Genomic DNA, 15538 nt, shown 5'->3' on the forward strand with positions numbered 1-15538 from the left:
AGCTCTGCATCACTTCAACCTGATCTACCAAAGGTCTCTCTAATCTGCCCTTTAAGTGAAACATATCTGAAATAGGGAGAACATGATAGAAGACTGCCCTTCTGCCACTGAACGCTGCCTCCAAAGCGTCTGTGGCATGTTCTGTGGTCGAAGATAGGCTAGAACAAATGGGCAGGCTACTAAACCCATTTGGTCTGTATTGCTGATGTCATATTTAGAAACATGAAACATAGAAACTTGACGGCAGATAAAGGCCAAATGGCCCATCTAATCTGCCCATCCACAGTAACCACTATCTCTTTCCCTGAAAGATCCCATTTGCCTGTCCCAGGCCCTCTTGAATTCAGACACAGTCTCTGTTTCCACCACCTCTTCCGGGAGACTATTCCATGCATCTACCACCCTTTCTTTTTTATATCTTTATTAAATTTTCCAACTAAAATTGTGCATACAAATAATTCATGTACATATAATATTACAAGAAAAGCACGATAAACTTACATATAGTAATGAGCAATTATTTTCCCCCACCCTCCCACCTATTAATCAAGAAACTGAGGGGACATGATCGAAACATTCAAGATACTGAAGGGGATAGACTTAGTAGATAAGGACAGGTTGTTCACCCTCTCCAAGGTAGGGAGAACAAGAGGGCACTCTCTAAAGTTGAAAGGGGATAGATTCCGTACAAACGTAAGGAAGTTCTTCTTCACCCAGAGAGTGGTAGAAAGCTGGAACGCTCTTCCAGAAGCTGTTCTAGGGGAAAACACCCTCCAAGGATTCAAGACAAAGTTAGACAAGTTTCTGCAGAACAAGAACATGCGCTGGTAGGGCTAGTCTCAGTTAGGGTGCTGGTCTTAGACCAGAGGGCCGCTGTGTGAGCGGACTGCTGGGCATGATGGACCACTGGTCTGACTCAGCAGTGGCAATTTTTATGTTCTTAACTAAATACTCACAAGAAACTAAAAATTCCCCAAACAATTCCAGTACAAACCCCTCCCCCCTACCTCCCACCCTGGATGTGTCTGTTTAAATGTTAGTAAAATAAAGTCAATTATCATTCCTTACAAAATTTAGTCAATGGCTTCCAAACATAAGAACATAAGAACATAAGCAATGCCTCTGCTGGGTCAGACCTGAGGTCCATCATGCCCAGCAGTCCGCTCACGCAGCAGCCCAACAGGTCCAGGACCTGTGCAGAAATCCTCTATTTATACCCTTCTATCCTCTTTTCCAGCAGGAAACTGTCCAATCCTTTCTTAAATCCCAGTACCGTACTCTGCCCTATTACATTCTCTGGAAGCGCATTCCAGGTGTCCACCACACGTTGGGTAAAGAAGAACTTCCTAGCATTTGTTTTGAATCTGTCCCCTTTCAACTTTTCCAGATGCCCTCTTGTTCTTTTATTTTTTGAAAGTGTGAAGAATCTGTCCCTCTCTACTCTCTCTATGCCCTTCATGATCTTTAAATTTCCTGTATCTTCCCTGCTGTATAGTCATCAGACGTTCCATTTTAAAAGTATAACAAAGGGATTCCCACCAGAATTTAACCTATCTCAGTTCTTCCAGTTCTTCAAAGTTGTATGGCAACCCCTGTCATTACAAAGAGAAGTTTGTTATTCTTAGCAGATATTTGACTTTTAGCTCTCATTAACGTACCAAATAGGATGGTATCTTATGTCAATGCCACTGGATTTTCCAATATATTGTTCACTTGATCCCAGATAGATCTCCAAAATTTAAGTATCAAGCGACAATAGTATAATAAATGATCCATAGTTCCAGCTTTGAGATGTCAGTGCCAGCATCTATTAGACTTTGAACTTTCTTTAAAAAGTATTTCAAGTTTCAAATTTAATAGATTCTTTGATTTGTTCGCATAATCTAATTTCAATGCGATTTACATCAGTTAAAAATTAAATAAAATAATAAAATCCACATACATGACATACACTACTAATTAACAATAGAACATTAGGAAGGGAGGTTGCTTAATTACAATAATAAAAAAATAAAACCAGAAATAAAATCGGGTATAGGTTTAGGACACATGGGTTAGGAAACAAATATCCACATATTTCTAAGACCTCCTCATCCTGACCTAAAGTATAATAAGAATGGTCTATTAAAAAGCGTCTTTAAATAGCCAACTCTTTAGGAGACTTTTAAATTTGTTCAATAGTTTTTCTTCTCTTAGGTTAAGTGGGAGTAAGTTCCAGATTTGGGGAGCTGAAACAGAAAAAATCATTTCCTCAGATTACTCTAGAGCCTATCACCTCTTAACTTCATCCTATGACCTCTCATTGCAGAGTTTCCTTTCAAATGAAAGAGACTCGACTCATGCACATTTATATTACGTAGGTATTTAAACTACTCTCAAGAATACTGATAGTAATAACAAAATATAAATTCAAAATGCAATCAAAATGTTATTAGCCAAGTGGTGGAAATACCACATGAAAAACCATTTATACTCAGTGGAGAAAAAGCCTCAACCATCAACACTCTACGGACAGCAACCCAATGAGTTTTTTTAGCCAGTCCTGTTCTGTATCATAGGCAAAAAGAACTCCACTAATTTTCCAAATGTAGTTTTTCAAAATAGGAAAAAACCACCACTGTGCACAGGGAACAAAAAAAAAGAACAAGAGACACAGGGCTTCTTTTATCAAGGCGCACTACGGGGGTTAGCGCGTCGGACATTTCATCACCCGCTAACCCCCACGGCAGCCTAAAATCCTAATGCCTCGTCAATGGAGGCGTTGGGTACTAGCGCGGCAGGCGGTTTAATGTGCAGTATTCCGCGCGTTAAACCGCTACCGCGCCTTTGTAAAAGGACCCCCACAGTTCACTTATCTTCATAGATGTTCACTCAGAACATTTCATGTTCCAACCAGTGGGTTGATCTTCCTGCTATAGCAATTCTCACGCTGGATTGAAGAATCAGGAACTAGCTGTTCCCACCAACAAGGCTCTTGTTTCACCATTCAATGGCTGCGTCAGGGAAATTCACGTTCTCTCCTGCTCCATCCACACAAAGCTCAGACTGGCGCTTGGATTTAAACTACCGGTTTCATGACGTCATATCCGTTAGACTTCGTTAGATCAAACAACTAATTTCATTTCTAATAAAAAGCACACCATTCTAACTTCTGATTAAGTCCATTAGGCCAAATGGTTCTCAGGAAAAAAAAATGGATCTCTGTTCACTTTGATGCAGCAATGTCTTTACATCACCACGACTTGCTGTAAATGGAATATGGTCTAATACAAAACACCTAAATTCCACAAAGGAATGATTTTTTTTCTGCACAGTGTCATGTAAGTACATCCGCTTGTCTTTTATGTGTAATGTTTGAACGTCCGAAGAGTGTTGATGGTTGAGGCTTTTTCTCCACCGAGTATAAATGGCTTTTCATGTGGTATTTCCACCTCTTGGCTAATAACATTTTGATTACATTTTGAATTTAAACAACTCTATCATATCTCCCCTCTCTCGCCTTTCCTTCAAAGTATACAGATTGAGATCTTTAGATCTGTCCCCCATACGCCTTTTCACGAAGACCACACACCATTTTAGTAGCCTTCCTCTGGACCGACTCCATCCTTTTTTGAAGGTGCGGCTTCCTGAATTGTACACAATATTCTAAATGAGGTCTCACCAGAGTCTTATATAGAGGCATCAATACCTCCTTTTTCCTACTGGCCATACCTCTCCCTATGCAACCTAGCATCCTTCTAGCTTTTTCCGTCACCTTTTCAACCTGTTTGGCCTCCTTAAGATCATCACATACAATCACACCCAAGTCCTGCTCTTCCGTCGTGCACACAAGTTCTTCACCTCCTACCGTTCCCTCTGGTTTTTGCATCCCAAATGCCTGATCTTGCATTTCTTAGCATTAAATTTTAACTGCCAAATTTCAGACCATTCTTCAAGCTTCACCAGGTCTTTCTTCATGTTATTCACACCATCTGACATGTCTACTCTATTGCAGGTTTTGGTATCATCCACAAAGAGGCAAATCTTACCCAACAACCCTTCAGCAATATATCATTTATAAAAATGTTAAAAAGAACAGGCCCAAGAACAGAACCTTGTGGCACATCCCTTTCCTCAGAGCGATCTCCATTGATCTCCAGCTATCTCCATTGAGCATGATCTGTCGCCTTCCACTTGTGGTTCCCAACCTTGTCCTGGAAGACCACCAGCCAGTCAGGTTTTCAGGATAGCCCTAATGAATATGCATGGAGCAGATTTGCATGCCTTTCACCTCCATTATATGCAAATCTCTCTCATGTATATCCAAAACACCCGACTGGCTGGTGGTCCTCCAGGACAGGGTTTGGAAACACTGGTTTAGATAATATATACTTTATGTCTCTGCATATCCCTATGTATACTCTGCAGAAATATTGCATCCCGTGTAGCTAGCTTTGGTGGTCATTTAAAGCATAAGCAACACATTGAGTTTAGTTAATAAGATTATTTTGCTGTTTCTTTGCAGGTATCCATCATACTTGGCACCTGAGGTCATTGCCCAAGGCATTGGCAAACCCAGTGACCACACTCAGAGTGAAAAACCTGTCCCTTCAGGTCCTAAATCGGATGTGTGGTCACTTGGCATCATACTGTTTGAACTCTGTGTGGTATGTAGACTCAGAAGCTTCTGAGTATTTGGCCAATGTAAGGGCATTAAGTTAATCTGCTAGTGTTTTAGATCAGGCTTGTCTAATCTTTTTCTATCATGGGCCTCATTTTATATTTTGCAACATTTGGAGGGGCATAACACATGTAAACACATGCATTCACGCTCTCTTTCTGGGGATCACACACTCATACAGTCTCTGAGAAGGTGATACCTGTTTATTGGACCAACTTATTATATTTTAACTAGTTTTCAGATGCCAGAACCTCATTCCTTAAATCAGGACAAGCATACTATAACACTTTACTGTCCAGATCTGAAGGAGGAGGTTTTGGCCTCCGAAAGCTAGTCAAAAAATGTGGTGCAATAAATTTTTAACTTTTTAAAGTGGATTAACAGATCTAGCAGATTACTTCATCCTAAATTAAAAATAAAATTATTTTTTTCACTGTTGGAGGTGTGCAGCAGACAGGCCCCCAAAATGTAGGATTGTGGCCCTACAATCCGCCAGAGGTCCTGGGTTCAGTGCCCTCGGAGGAGGTTCAGTAGGAAGTGAAATTAATGACAATGGTAGCCAAGAGTGGTTGCATAAAGAATATATTGTGTAGAAATAGGCTTAATATAACAGAGATGCAGTGCTTATAAGAAAGATACATAAAAATATGCTTGGTTACTAATGTACAGAGAGATATTTTATTATGTAGCTGCTTCTGTGCTCTTGTGAAAGAGAGAGAAAAAGCAGGTTCCTGAATAGATTCTGTGAGAGTAAAGAAGAGACAGAGAGTAGGATAAGCAAGAGTCTAGAAAGAGGGAGGTAAACAATGGTCCAGAGATAGAGAGAGGGGTGGTCAAGAGAGGAGGCTTTTATAGGTTGGAATCTTATTCTAAAAATAGAATCTATGATTGTATTTCTCAGTATCTTTCTGTTCATAATTTGGAAACTGAAACAATGTTAAACTTAATTGATAAAGAAGACGTGACACTTACAGGAATGGTAGATGGAATTAGTCTGTCTAGCTTCTTGGGCCTGGATGCACTAAACATAATCGCTAATACCGACTAGATCGTTGTCCAATTACCTGGCCAATTGTGGAAGAGCAATCGTTGTACCTAAGAGATTGCATGCAAATGATTCTGTCTCGTCCGATTGATCGGTATGAGAGCGACTCTCACACATGCGCAAAGCCGGCAAAGGGAAGCCTAAGCAGCCTCCTGCCACTCTGCTGTTTGGGGCAGGAAAACCTTTTTAATGAACACGCACAATATTTGTCCCCCCCCAATGTCCCAGCAATGTCCAACTCCCCTCTGCCCCCCCCCCCCCCCCCAGCAGCAGCGAAAATGGCAGGAGGAATGCACATTCCCTTCTGTCATGCCATCCCAACCCCCATGAGAGAAAATTGGCAGGAGTGATGCTGCTATGACCCCCTCAACGAGATAAAATTGGCAGGAAGGATGCCTACTCCCTCCTGCCACCAGATGCTCCCCCAATCCCCCCCCCCAACACACACACCTTTGATAGACATTGAGAGCTGGAGGGAAGCAAGGTCCCTCCAGCTCTGAGGCCCACCAGTCAAAAATGACAGGCCTTCCCCTCTCCTGTGCACCATGTGTTGCATAGGGAGGAGCCTTAGGCCCTGATTGGCTCAGGCGCCTAAGGCCCCGCCCCTTGGGCATCTGAGCCAGTCTAGGTCTTAGGCTCCTTCCTCTGTATCCCATGTGATGCACGGGGAAGGGTCTAAGGTCCTGATTTGCTCAGACATCAGACCTTAGGCCCCTCCCTGTGCATCACATGGAAACAGAGGGAGAGGCCTTAGGCATCTGATCCAATCAGGGCCTTAGGCTCTTCCCCATGCATCGCATGGTACACCAGGGAGGGGAATGTGGGAACCATTTAGGAAGCCATTTAGCACCAACCAGCAGCGCCAAAGCGTTCTTCTGCTCAGTATGGCTCAGCGTTTGGAAGCCCGAACTTGCGACAGGCAGCGACCAACCGGATTAGCAGCGTGCAGGTGCACAGAAAGCTCACTTCTGCCCGCTACACCTCGGGTCACCAGGGATTCCAGCGGTAGAGGAGATACGATGTGCAGGGTGCAGAGCCTGGCGGCCCGATGGAGACCTGCAAATAGTTTGGGAGGGGTGCAGGTGGGCACTGGGCACTGGCCTGAATATAAACCGGGTCCCTGATTTTTTGGACCAATTTTTTTGCCCCCAAATCCTGGTTTATATTCGAGTATATACAGTAGTTGCAAAAAAATGTCAACCATATCAATAAGAGTGCCTGCAAATAAACTTTGGACATAGGCACCCTTCCCAGTAACTTTTTGTAAATTTTGTTTAGTAGCTTTTGTATATTCTTCACAGAAAGGGAAGAAATTGTTTCCAGGCAGTATCAACTCCTATAGGGAGTCAGTGGGAAGTATTGTTAAGTCTGATGCTAGTAATTCAGGTTGTACTCTTGTCAGATTGGAGTTCTTGTTCTGGTACTGAGGAACTCGGGATCTCTTCTTCGTGAAGCTAATTCTACAGCAGTCGGTGAAGCTGCCTGCCCATCTGATTAAGTGTATCTTTAGAACAGAACAAAGAATTAGCTATTTTACACATAGGTTTAATATTATTGGGGTAAAATAATCATCTGGAAATGGTGAGTGTTTGCTGATCACCGCTGGGATTATTCCTGGATATTCAGTGCCTGGTATGTCCAGGCTTTGGCATTGAATATAGAGAATGATACAGGGACAAATTTGTCCCCATCCTGGCAGGAACTCAATTTCTCCGTCCCGTCCCCTTGAGTTTTGTCACTGTCCCAGTCCCTGCCCCATTCATGTAAGCTGTAAACTTAACCACACAAGCCTCGAACACTTGTGATTTCAAAGTGTTTGAGACTTGTGCAGATGAGGATGGAGTTTGCAGGACTGGGGCGGGAACGGGATTGGAAAAATGAGTTCCTGTGGGGACAGGGAAAAATTCTCTAGCCTAGAACTGGTTAACTTGGCATCTCTGCTGCAGGAGGTGTCCTGTGGGGAAGGGGCTGTTTGCGTCTACGTACGTACATTTAAAAAAGAGGTATATATACAAAAAGCAAATTTAAAATAAATGTCTGTGGATTCTCTTTTGGGGATAATTTTAAATGTGAAAGCACTCATATACTTGCAAAATTTGTAGAACAAGAAAGTGTGCACATACTTTCATCACTGCAGGTAATTTATAAACTTATCCCTTTAATAATATTAAAGACAAGACCCAGGTAATAATGTCTGATGCAATTTACAGGTGAGAGGATTTTTGTTAAACAAGGCATGTCTTGTACTACAGCTTTAAAGATGAATCTTATCTTAAACATTTCGTAAGAACCAAAAATGACAGCTTAAAAAGTTTTAAACTGTTCAAATTTTCCTGTTCTGTGTTTAGAATGTTAATAAGAAAATCATTTAAAAAATGCTCCACAAAATGCCTCTGCAGGAAAAACAAATAGCTGATGCAGTGGCATCTTGGTTTATTAGGATGCAAAATTTAAAGAAAATAGTCCTGGAATATCATCCAGGCAGTTCTTGTATTCTGATACTCTGATATTTTGGTTTTGACTTATGCAGTTTCATGCTGTTTTATCTAGGGAAGAAAATTATTTCAGAGCTTGGATATATCAGAAAGGTTAAAGCTCATACTAACCTTAGGTAGGTAGCAAACGTGAAATCTGTTGAAAAGCTAACTACTTGTGTTCATTGCTGACCTTCCTCACTCTCACCTTTATTTTGCTAGGGTATGTTGATGACATCATGACAGTTCTGGCAGAAGAACATGGCTGTCTCGATATTATCAAGGTGTGTACCTGCTTCCACTGTTATTGCTGCCAGGTGCTCTTTGGTCCTGTGCACGAGACAGGGGTCATCTCCTCCTCTTTTTTTTTTTGTTTTGTTTTGTTAAAATAACTTCAGGCTTGGCAGTTACATCACTTAATACTGTCTTATGACCAGGCTTACATTGTCCTTGCCTGATCTTTGAATTTGAATTGCTGTTTTGTGTTTTTGTCATTCCCCCCAGCCATGGGCCGCCACTCCGCCTGCTGTTACAAATACTGTAAGAACAAGCCTTACCCAAAGTCCCGTTTCTGTAGAGGTGTTCCTGATTCCAAGATCAGGATTTTTGACTTGGGTATGAAAAAGGCTAAGGTGGATGAGTTCCCTCTGTGTGGACACATGGGGCTTCTTTAACAAAGCCGCACTAGCGACTTTTAATCACGCGCTAGCCCTAACACGCTGGCTGAAAAACTACCGCCTGCTCAAGAGGAGGTGGTAGCGGCTAGCACATTATGCGCTATTATGCGCGTTTAACCACTAGCATGGCTTTGTAAAAGGAGCCCATGGTATCTGATGAATATGAACAGCTGTCATCTGAAGCTCTAGAAGCTGCTCATATCTGTGCCAATAAGTACATGGTTAAGAGCTGTGGCAAGGATGGGTTTCATATCCGGGTGCGCCTGCACCCCTTTCATGTTATCCGCATCAATAAGATGTTGTCCTATGCCAGTGGTGACAGGGGTGTCAAAGTCCTTCCTCGAGGGCCACAATCCAGTTGGGTTTTCAGGATTTCCCCAATGAATTTGCATGAGATCTATTAGCATACAATGAAAGTAGTGCATGCAAATAGATCTCATGCATATTCATTGGGGAAATCCTGAAAACCCGATTGGATTGCGGCCCTCGAGGAGGGACTTTGACACCCCTGAGCTAGAGTGTGTTTAGCTTTGTTCAGATGCTGTGTGTTTACTACCAGATCATGTTAAACTGCCATGCTTTTGCTCACTCCTCTTAAATTGCCTGCCCTGTGGTCTAGAGAAGAGACAAACTGTCTTTTACAAATTTCGGAAAGTAAATTTGTAAAATTCCTTTGGTAAAAGGCACTTTTTTAGCACAGGGTATATATAATCTGCTAAAGCAGAGAATGACCTGCAACTGTTTCAGCTCCGGGTCCTGGTTACATTTTCTCCAGGTATATTTACTATGATTTGTGGTCTCTTTGAGAAGTCCAAAGAGCACCATATGAAACCATGAACTTCTTTGCTGTTGAACTTGACAGAACATTGTATTTTTGTTGACATATGTAGAAGTATGGTAAAGATGGTGGTTTTGTATCATCTGACATGCGTTTGACAATTTCCTATCCCTTTTCTCTGGCAGGACCTTCCTGAAAATGCATTAACTTTATTGATGAAGTGTCTTACATTCCAACCTTCTAAGAGGTAAATAATGCAGCATCCAAGCTGATTTGAGTGGACATGGTATCTGTGTGAATCCATCACTTTAAAGAGCTAGCATTGAACTGTGCTGACATTACTGCCGATATGGACATGAAAGTGGCAGGGAGTATTTAGATGGAATGGATTACATTAGTAGCTGTGCCTTACGCTACTTAGAAGCACTGCAAGGAAGCTTAATAGTCACATTTAAAATAGCTAATCCTTATTATAGCAGACTGATTCTTTATCCCTAAACTTCGCACAAGGATATAGGGTGTAAGAAAAGTCATTTTAGCTGCCAGCCTCCTGGGGACACAGGCAGCTAAAATGGACTCTGACATCTCAAAATTGCTGACCAAGACAACAGACATGAAGGAGTTCCGCAAAGAAATAAAAACACTACTGTTCAAAAAATATCTCCCATCACTCTAACCACCACCCAATGAGTTCCCAACCAACGACTTCGGAAACACCCATCTATACTATCTCTTTGTCTGTGACCTAAAATGTAATGTAACTCTTCTACTTTACACCCGATTTAAACGATCGAGTTGCCATGTATTACCTCTGCAAAATACACTATCTTCTGTTATATGTAATAACTTATGTGACAAGTATTATCTTCTGTGAACTTGAAGTATCATAACTCTTTACTGTTACTGTAATATACTCCTATCCTGAAATGCAATTCTACTGGAAATGTCCAGATATCTTCTATAATGTAATCCGCCTAGAACCGCAAGGCACAGGCGGAATAGAAATCCCTAATGTAATGTAATGTAATGTAATAAGAACGTAAGAAATGACAGTATCAAACCAAAGCTCCTTCAAGCTCATCATCTTATTGGACACTGGCCACAAAGATTCCAAAAAATTGATTACACTCCTTCATGTTCTTGTCCAAGGATAAAACTGTGGCTTTCTCAACTCTACCTGTCTTTAATGTTTGAGCTTTTTTTTCTCCAGGAGCTTGTAAAATTTCACACGTTAACTGTGCTCTGCATAAACAAAATGTTTTCTCCAGTTTGTTTTAAACATGAAACCTGTTGTGGAGTGTCCACAACACCTAATTCTATTTGAAAGGCAAAATAGCTTTACCGGTTTTATACCACTTAAGGTTTTATAGACCTTTATTATATCTCAGCCATCTCTTCCACAACTGAAAAGCCCTAATTTGTTTAGCTTTTCTTCACAGGAGAGCCATTTCATCCCCTTCATCATTTTGGTTATCATTTTCTAAACCTTTTCTAGTTCCATTTTAATCTTTTTGAAATGAGGTAATCAGGATTGCACACAGTACTCAAGGTGAGGTCACAGCTTGGATCTATACGGAGCCTTATGATAGTCTCTGTTTTATTTTCCGTTACTTTCCGATGAATTCTTAATTTTGAATTACTTCTTTGACCACTACTAAACATTGGGCTGAGGATTTTAAGGTGTAACTCACAAAGACCCCAGTATTGCATGGTGACACAATAAAGATCGCGGCATGGTTTATTTATAACATGGATTGTTTTTCTTATATGTATCACTCTGCACTTGTCTAAATTAAAATAGATATGCTATTTTTAAATTTTATTTTTAGTAATATATGATTTTACATATCAAGAACTCCTTGACATCAATTTAGGGATAGCATTCACAACTTCCAAATGTCACCAGAATAATTTATTCTTTACCTCAATGCAAATTTAATATTTTTCTGCCCTAAAGTAAACATGCTTTATTAGGTATGGACAATCACACTGTTTCAAGGCATTGATTTGGGATGTCACCATTTTGTCTGTGGCAGTTTAAAAGTTCTATTCCAATGTCTGTCATATTCTTAGGCCCTCTTTTACTAAGGTTCGCTAACCGATTAGCACGCAGTAATCGATTTAGCACGCGACATGAACGCTAACGTGTGCATGTTATTCTATGGACGCATTAGCGTTTAGCGTGCGGCAATCAGTTAACGCACCTTAGTAAAATAGGGGGTTAGTCTTTTACAAGCCAGTCTCGTGAAAGAGGCTATCTTGCTTAGATGTGACATGAATAATTTACAATTTGTTAGCATATGCCATCAGAATTTAACAGGTGTTAATATTTTGAGATGTACTAGATATTGCTCTTTATGACTAAGATCAAATATAAGGTGTGAGTCACAGGACTGTGGAGTCAGTAAGTAAGACTGCAGCTTTAAAGTGAAAACTTATAGTATTCTCGTATTACAGTAGAACGCTAATTATCCGGATTGCTTCAGGGGTCTTAGTTTATATTTGAGTTCCCCCCGAAGTACCATTTCTATCACTCTCTCCCACTAGTGCTCCTACTATGCTTCTGCCGCCGCTGCCATCAGCCCAGCACCCCCCTTAGCCCCGAACCGTGAGACTTTCCCCCACCTTCAGCACGCCCCTGCAATGATTGGACAATAATTTTTTTTAATTTTGTTTTTAATAATAGTTAAAAAAATTAATACAGTCAGTTCATTCCCCCCCCACCCCCGACAAGCAAAGGCAGCATTCCTCCTCCCTGAACAGGCACCACCAACCCCCCCCACCCCCACCCCCGTTCCGGACCCAGAGGAAAGATCCCAAGCCTACCTTGTTTCCTGGTAGTCTAGCCCATGCTCTGTCAGCAATAAAAATAGCTGCTGTGGTTAGTTGGTTAATTTGCTTTCCATTGTATGTGGTAAATTATATCAGTGAGACAAATTTACCCTTATACAGCAGTTTCCTTTCTTTATCATGTCCCCTCATTCCTTTTTATAGCAATAGCATTTTTCCAAAACATGTATGGAGGAGTAGCCTAATGCTTAGTGCACTGGGCTGAGAACCTAGGGAACTGAGTTTGATTCTCTGCAGCTCCTTTTGACCCTGGGCAAGTTACTTTACCCTCTGTTGTCCCAAGTACATATATAGTTTATGTAAACTTCTTTGATTGTACCCACAGAAAGGCAGTATATTAAATACATGACCTTTTTATCATCCACAGTAAAACTCTGTTTTTTGGGGCCTGTGGATGTTCTGTGAAGTAAAAGCTACGTGATATCATAATTATAGCCATTCCAGCCATAAAATAGCATGCATTAATGTGTGTTTATTGCATATTGTAATGCAAAACTTGAAATAATTATATAATAATGTCTATACCACTTTGATGTACTTTTTTTATTTCTCTTTTTCTTTTAAATATTCTTGCTCAAGACCCACAGCAGCAGAGCTCTTGTGTGCTAGTCTGTTCAGTGAAATGTCGCCTTTGTATTCTCCGTTCTGCAAGCCTCGCAGTCTCTTCTCACCCTCTCTGAGATGTGCTGACTTAACTCTGCCCGAAGACATCAATCTGCTCTGCAAAGGTAAAGGTGGGAAAGGAGGCAATGCAATGCTTTCTAGGATTTCTGTTGTGTAATGAATTATACTCATTGTGGATATGTACAGGATTTATGATTCTAAGTAGACCACTGAAAGAAGTGCAGCTTGGTTAAAAGGACAGAGGTCAAGACTTCTGAAATATTGCAGTGCTTGTAAGAGCCTAGATATTGCATGCACAAACTATACTCTCTAATGAGTATACTAATGTAAAATGCCTATTAAATAGAGTAGGTCTATGTCCATCAGTCAGCATCCTAGGCACCCACCGTGCATACAATTTGCGATACTTGGGAACCTCCATGAAAGTGGTATGTGTAGATAAGATACATCCAATTCCATGGCCAGAACTTCTAAAGAAATGTGCCTATTTTCACAAATAATGGCATCAGCATGACCCACCTTCTCATCAGTGATGGCCGTGCTGAACGACGGAGCATTCCTCATCAGGGATTGATGTTTGCCCTCATTTTTAAATGCATCTACCCACTCGTACACTCTTCTCTCACAAATGCAGGCATCTCTATACTGTTGTAGCATTCTGTTATGAATTTCACAAGTTTTCACACCCTCCAATCACAATCTGATGACTGCTCGCTGCTACTCTGTCATGCAAACAGCTAAGGGCACCACCATTTTATATATGGTGACCTACCGATTAAGCATGCCATGCCATCTTTTGGGCAGTGACATTCTTAGAGGAAGTGTTGAATCGTCCCTATGTGGGAGTTTGAAATGCCTGGGATGTTCTTTTCATGAAATACTGTCAATTTGCTGTTAACTTTATGAAACACCCTCATAATTGGAAATTTGATCATGACCCAAATGAGGATCTTTTAGGTGCAATCAAATAATTGCTCGCTTCCAAGTTGGAGCCACCAAACCAGCCTGGTAACTAACCTGGATCATCAGGACCAAGAAAGGGAGAAAAAAAGGTACTATGGGCTTTTATCAGAGGAGATGGGAAAGGATTGTGTGGAACTGTGGTAGCATAGATTGATAACCATTGCACAAGCCACAAGGAATTGGCAGTATGGACATTATCTCATTATCTGTGGTCCATATTCTTCTAGTTTGGGAGTACAGGATCTTCTTTTGGTTGGGATCAAAAAAATCATCAAAGTCTTTTCCTGATTTTCCAGTAGTAGAAGATATTATTGTAGCAGATTGGAAGTTCCAGATGCTGGGTTTTGGGTCAGATGTTATGTGCATATCAACAAACAAACAAGTTTATACTTCCTAAGGTGGATGTGGGTGTCTTTGAAGTGACTAAAAAAACCACAATTCCTGTTGAGGATCGTGCACCCTTGAAGGACCCTTTGGATGGTAGAATGGAGTTCTTTTTGAAGAAGGCCTTTGAAATTTTGGCTTTAGCAGTACAAGCATCAGCATGTGGAAATCACGTCACTAGATGGTTAGAGCACTTAGCTTGGATGTCTGTATAGTTGCTTTTTTTAATGTCTTTATTCCTCAAAACAAACATTTTCTAAAGGAAAACATACACAACAATACAAATAATATGTTTATGCTTATTGAAAGTTTCTATACCGCTACTTATGACTTAGGAATCAATTCAGAGTGGTTTACATGAGCTTCTGTAAAGGTGTTACACTACATAGTGTTTTCTGAGATGATTTTCAATACAAACACATTTATACCATAATCAATCATCCTATGTATATGTACCGCCATTTTATATATGGCGACCTACCGATTAAGCAAGCAGTGACATTCTTAGAGGAAGTGTTGAATCTGCATAAGATTTATACCTTAGTCAATCATCCTACATATATGCACATATAACTTATTTGCACACATAATACATGTATCGTGTTCTATGTTGCGTTCCTAATGGGGACTAGCCTCTATGTTGCTTTATTAGTTAAAGTAGTCTGAAGAGGATGGTCTTTATCCGTTTCTTGAACTTTCTGGTGTCCTTTTCTAGTTTTAATTCCTTCAGAAGGAGCTCCACCACCTTGGAGCCATCACTGAGCACATTCTTGTCCTACCATTTTTGTATTTGATGTTTCTGAAGGAGGGTATTTCCAACAGGTATTCTTGGTTTGAGCGTAGGGTGTCTGCTTGTGTATGGTAATGTAGTCCTGCCACTAGATATTAAGTTCCGAGAGATGAATGATTTTGTGTGTATGCAACAAGACCTTGAATTTCACCCTGCTTTTAGTCGGGAGCCAATGTAACTCAGTAGCGGGTTGGCACTTGTCTGCCTCAATTTTTCCAGCCAAAATCTTGCTGCTGTATTTTGTATCATTTGAATCTGCCTGATCATGTACTTTGAAATGCCCAGCAGGATTG

General features: G+C 40.8%; 1 protein-coding gene across 8 annotated transcripts in view; it reads left to right on the forward strand.

Annotated features, from left to right (window-relative positions):
* Positions 1-15538, forward strand: part of TBCK (TBC1 domain containing kinase) — a 433115-nt gene that overhangs the window by 58083 nt on the left and 359494 nt on the right. For all 8 annotated transcript variants that reach the window (XR_004540454.1, XR_004540453.1, XM_033956547.1 and 5 more), the window contains exons 6-10: positions 4505-4646; positions 8256-8316; positions 8402-8463; positions 9820-9881; positions 13064-13212. Coding sequence is in view for 6 of the 8 variants with exons in the window: in XM_033956547.1 (XP_033812438.1) it covers positions 4505-4646; positions 8256-8316; positions 8402-8463; positions 9820-9881; positions 13064-13212 (476 nt within the window). In the remaining 2 variants the exon portion in view is untranslated. The remainder of the gene's footprint in view (positions 1-4504; positions 4647-8255; positions 8317-8401; positions 8464-9819; positions 9882-13063; positions 13213-15538) is intronic.

The sequence above is a fragment of the Geotrypetes seraphini genome, chromosome 1 (genome assembly GCF_902459505.1).
Source record: "Geotrypetes seraphini chromosome 1, aGeoSer1.1, whole genome shotgun sequence".
In the NCBI taxonomy this organism is placed as follows: Eukaryota; Metazoa; Chordata; class Amphibia; order Gymnophiona; family Dermophiidae; genus Geotrypetes; species Geotrypetes seraphini.